Below are 5,850 nucleotides of genomic sequence, written 5' to 3'. Positions count from 1 at the left end.
TTATTTTATGAAAATAAATAGAACTTGAACTTGAGCTTGAGCTTGTTACAATCAAATACCTTTTAGCACTAATATAGACTTCACATTTACCCTTTGAAAATAAAAACTTTTCTTACAGTTGAAACAAGTTTGGATGAATACCGAAGATATGCTTGCTCACCAGGATTAGTAATAATTATGGTCAGGTATGGTTCTGAAGAGTGGAGGTACGGAAAACAAAAGGAGTCACAGAGAAATAGTTTACAGGTTCTACAGATAAAGGATGAAGATCGTTTTTGGCAATCAACCGTCTAGGAATGAATGAAAAATAAGTTCATAGTTGAGTCATAATTCATCCTGTCATTAAAATTTTTATAGTAATTTGTTTTTATTTGCCGACGTTATTAAAAAAAAAATACACTGTTAAAGATACATATAGTTAACTAGCTGGGTCCCGGCGGCTTCACCGCTGGGCCCCATCATGGCACGCGGCAGGCTTCTATATATGGATACTCATTGTCCCTTGTGTTCCAACCACAGAGAGTGCTGGGTCCCGGCTGCTTTGCCACCGGTCTCCGCGGGCCCCAGCATGGCACGCGGCAGGCTTCTATATATGGATTCTCCTTTTCCCTTGTGTTCTGGGTCCTGGCAGTGCTTGTCATTTTTGGATTGAATGGATGAAGTATATTCGTATAGTTTTCTGTTTTAAGGTCTTAGAATTGCTTTAATCCATTGTTAAAATATATACAAATATTTGTGCAATCACCAGTTTTTTGCATTTTAAGCAATTTAATAATAATTTCTTTTTGACGTTAAATGACACTTTGACAAATTTTCTTTGAGCAGAAAGCATTTTAAACTTCAACAATTTCTACTAAACTTCAAACTTTTGGTTTTCTGTTTTAAGGTTTTCGAATTGCTTTAATCCATTGTCAAAATATATTGAAATATTTGTGCAATCATCATTCTTTTACATTTTAAGCAATTTAATAAAATTTAAAAAGAGCCTCAATTTTTTAAGCTCCTATAACGGTAATAACGTGTAACGGTGTATCGGTAAAAATAGTGTAACCGACACTACATTTTTATATATATAGATGAAACGCAAACGACACAATAGGCCTAAGACTTTTATGGATAGGAAAAGGGTAAGCGGAAAGTAGCCAAAATATTGATTGTGGTGGCTTTTGTTTAATTCAAGTTTGACCTAACTAACAAATTTAACTTTTATTCGTTTTAAGAATCATTTATATATCTATTTTTGTACTAGTTAGCTTTATATTTGCTATGATTGATTATTTCAACATTTCTCCATTTCAGGTTTCAAAATGAACAAAAACTACTTTTTCAGAAAGCTTTTATTTAAATAAAAAAAGGGCTTAACTTCTGTTCCTTTCCGAATCTACCGTGTTTAAGCATCAGAACCGTTAGCCCAATATAAGCAATGTGACCTAATTATTTAGAGACTTTGACTACTTCCAAATTAAATTGAACTGAGTTCCAAACTCTAAAGCAAGGTTTTAAGAGTCGCTAAAGTCAGAGTAGTAAATTTTAAATGCAACATCTCAAAATTTTTAATTTAAATATCTTGGAAAAAATATTTCCATGATAAAACCTTACATTTCAGATCATAATTATTAGCACTCATCAAAACTAATAGGAATTTTAATGAGTAGACTGATATGTGACAATAGTGTTCAACACAGCAATAATATTTTGTTGATCAATTCAAATGGTGTGATGTATTACTCTTGTGTTACCTGTAACCTAGGCTAATGACGTAATTTTAAATAAAATCATTACGGAGCGCAAGTACATCATACGAGTACAGGAGTCATGACGTAATCATACCTATATATAGCAATGATATGAGAACAGTGGTTCATATCCATTTAAACTACAGAAACATAATAAAATAACATGTCCATTCCAATTGAAAGATCACTTTATTTAGCAGCTTCAAAAGGATGCACACAGGTTGTTGAATGTCTTTTAAAGTCTGGCATTGATGTTAATATAAGAAATTTTCATGGTGAAACTCCCCTTTATTTAGCAGCTTTGGAAGGACACACAGAGACTGTTGAATGTCTTATACAGTCTGGCGCTGATCTTAATATAAAATGTAGTTACCTAGGTGATAGTCCACTTCATGTTGCAGCTCGGATTGGAAACACACAGACTGTTGAATGTCTATTGAAGTCTGGCCCTGATATTAATATAAGAAATAATTATGGTGACACTCCCCTTTTATTAGCAGCTTTGTTAGAACACAGAGAGACTGTTGAATGTCTTGTACAGTCTGGCGCTGATCTTAATATAAAATGTACTTACCTAGGTGATTTTCCACTTCATGTTGCAGCTTGGACTGGAAACACACAGACTGTTGAATGTCTATTGAAGTCTGGCCCTGATATTAATATAAGAAATAATTATGGTGAAACTCCCCTTTATTTAGCAGCTTTGAAAGGACACACAGAGACTGTTGAATGTCTTATACAGTCTGGCGCTGATCTTAATATAAACTGTAGGGAAGGTAAAAGTCCACTTCATGGTGCAGCTTGGAAAGGTGAAAGTCCACTTCATAAAACAGCTTGGAAAGGACACACACAGACTGTTGAATATCTTCTCAAATATGGAGCCTATGTTAACTCTAAGGACAAGGATGGCATGACAGCGCTTCATTATGCTAGTTGGTGTGGAGATAAAGAGTGTGTTGCAACTCTTCTGGAGCATGGATCTGACATAGATATTACAAATAGATATGGCCATACAGCTTTTGATGTAGCTGTTGTTGATGATACTGCCGTTTATTTTGCAAGCCATGTGTTAAAACTGAGAGTTGCAAATTTGTATGTAAGTTAAAGAAACATAAGGCTCTCAGACAAGACTCAGACAAGTTATCCTGCAAATGAGCTCAAGGATCAATTAGTAAGAGAACTAGAACAAATGAGGAGTGAGACAATATTTTGTAAATAACGTTCTATGACATTTTTATCAAAGGAATAAGCTCAATAGAACTATACACGATGAATGAAAATTCTTTGAAAGGTTTATTGAAATCATCAAACTGGGAAACAAAATTTTCAATGTATAACACAATAATAAAAAGCCGTTTCAGAGACAGCATAGAAAGGAAAGTGCTGCTTGAACTAGCCAATAGAAGTTTCAATTCTCTCTTTAACAGATTTACTGAATTACCACATGAATGTGTTGAACAAATACTGAGCGGTCTAAGCAATGAAACATGAAAAATTTCATAAATGCTTCTGAACTACTCCACAAGGAGTGGTAGCATTAAGAGTTTCTAGCATAAGATAATTGATTTAGTGATTGAAAAAATATTCAAAAAGCGTAATGGTGAGTTTTAAAAGAGTGCGTGCATCAAAGAACAAGGATATATATCCTTCTTCTTTGTTCTATAGAACAAGGATATATATCCTTGTCCTTGTTCTATATATAGATGTCGACGGGGACACAGGGAATGTTCGATTAAGAATCACCATCCACAAAGCTCAAGAGTAATCATTAGTATCATTAGGTATAACTAAAAAAAACTAAAAAAAAGGTAAAAAAATTTAAAACTAAAAAGAAGACCAATTCAAAAACGAATGTATATACAGACCGGGACACAAGTGACGACCGGGACACCGGGATACATGGAATATAAATGACGATCGGGACACTCAAAGAGAAATTACAGACTGGGACACCGGGACACAAATGACGACCGGGACACAGGGAATATAAATGACGACCGAGTCACAACTACAACGGCGACGCCGGGGGGCACAGGGGGATATATAAATGACGACGGCGACACAGGGAATGTTCGATTAGCAATCACCGTCAACAAAGCTCAAGGGTAATCATTAGAATCATGAGGTATAGATCTCAATACGGATTGTTTTTCCCATGGACAATCATATGTTGCATGTTCAAGAGTCGGTGAACCTGACAATCTATTTATATGCACAGACAATGAGACATCGTAGTTATATGTATATATATATATATATATATATATATATATATATATATATATATATAACTAAAAAACTAAACTAAAAAAACTTCGCGCCCCCCCCCAAGCCCCCCCGCGCGCGTAAGTCGTTACGCGCCATAATAGTTACGCGCCATTGTAGTTGTGTCCCTATGTCCCACCTGTGAATATAGATAGATATATATATATATATATATATATATATATATATATATATATATATATATATATATATATATATATATATATATATATATATATATGGTTTTAACTACGTAAAACTTGCGAATATACAACATTCTTTGCTGTCCCATTGTCTTTGCATATAAATAGATTGTCAGGTTTACCGACTCTTGAACATGCAACATATAATGATCCATGGGAAAACAATCTGTATTCAGATCTATACCTCATGATTCTAATGATTGCCCTTGAGCTTTGTTGATGGTGATTGCTAATCGACCATTCCCTGTCCCGGTGTCCCGGTCGTCATTTATATCCCCCTGTTTCCCCCGGTGTCCCCGTTGTAGTTGTGTCCCTGTGTCCCGGTCGTCATTTATATTCCCTGTGTCCCGGTCGTCATTTGTATCCCGGTGTCCCGGTCTGTATATACATTCGTTTTTTAGTTTTGTTTTTCTCCTTTATTTTTTTCCTTTTTTTTTCTTTTTTAGCTTATTTAGATTTTTAGATTTTTTAGTTTTTTTATTAGTTTTTAGTTTTTTTTTCTTTTTAGTTTTTTTGTCCCGGTCGTCATTTATATCCCCCTGTTTCCCCCGGTGTCCCCGTTGTAGTTGTGTCCCTGTGTCCCGGGCGTCATTTATATTCCCTGTGTCCCGGTCGTCATTTGTATCCCGGTGTACCGGTCTGTATATACATTCGTTTTTTAGTTTTGTTTTTCTCCTTTATTTTTTTCCTTTTTTTTCTTTTTTAGTTTATTTAGATTTTTAGATTTTTTAGTTTTTTTATTAGTTTTTAGTTTTTTTTTCTTTTTAGTTTTTTTGTAGTTTTTACCTTCTTTTTAGTTTTGTTAGTTTTTTTTTTACTTATGTCCTGGTCGTCATTTATACTCCCTGTGTCCCGGTGCTTTGTTGATTGCTAATCGAACATTCCTTTTGTCTGGTCGCTTTCTCTTTGAGTGTCGTCATTTATTTTTTTCTTTTTTAGTTCTTTTAGTTTTTACCTTTTTTAGTTTTTTTTAGTTTTTTAGATGAAAATTTTTTTTAGTTTTTTCCTTTTTTTCTTTTTAGTTTTTATTGGTTTTTACCTTTATGTTAGCTTATTTTTCAGTTTTTTCCTTTTTTTTTAGTTTTTTTTTATTTTTTATTTTTTTTAGTTTTTTACCTTTTTTTAGTTTTTTTTTAGTTTTTTTAGTTTTTTTAGTTTTTTAGCTTTTTTACTTTTTTTATTAGTTTTTAGTATTTTTGTAGTTTTTGCCTTTTTTTAGTTTTTTCAGTTTTTTTTTTAGTTTTTTATTGGTTTTTACCTTTATTTTAGCTTATTTTTCAGTTTTTTCCTTTTTTTTAGTTTTTTTTAGTTTTTAGTTTTTTTAGTTTTTTACCTTTTTTTAGTTTTTTTAGTTTTTTTAGTTTTTTAGGTTTTTTATTTTTTTTATTAGTTTTTAGTTTTTTTTGTAGTTTTTGCCTTTTTTTTAGTTTTTTTAGTTTTTTAGCTTTTTTATTAGTTTTTAGTTTTTTTTGTAGTTTTTGCCTTTTTTTAGTTTGACAACTTATTTTTATATATATAGATAGTTTTTTTTTTTTACTTATGTCCTGGTCGTCATTTATACTCCCTGTGTCCCGGTGCTTTGTTGATTGCTAATCGAACATTCCTTTTGTCCTGGTCGCTTTCTCTTTGAATGTCGTCATTTATTA

At 32.7% G+C, this 5,850-nt stretch overlaps 1 protein-coding gene across 1 annotated transcript; it reads left to right on the top strand.

The window, feature by feature from the left end:
• Positions 1–1,899: 1,899 nt before the first annotated feature.
• LOC136043522 (serine/threonine-protein phosphatase 6 regulatory ankyrin repeat subunit A-like) lies at positions 1,900–2,832 on the top strand (the record flags this gene model as incomplete). The annotated part of the gene is made up of 1 exon (XM_065728438.1): positions 1,900–2,832. A coding segment is annotated over exon 1 (933 nt), but the record flags the coding sequence as incomplete, so codon positions are not given.
• Between the last annotated feature and the right edge of the window lie 3,018 nt (positions 2,833–5,850).

This window comes from Artemia franciscana, unplaced genomic scaffold, assembly GCF_032884065.1.
Source record: "Artemia franciscana unplaced genomic scaffold, ASM3288406v1 Scaffold_6978, whole genome shotgun sequence".
Taxonomy (NCBI): Eukaryota; Metazoa; Arthropoda; class Branchiopoda; order Anostraca; family Artemiidae; genus Artemia; species Artemia franciscana.
This window is presented reverse-complemented; position numbering and strand designations above follow the sequence as displayed.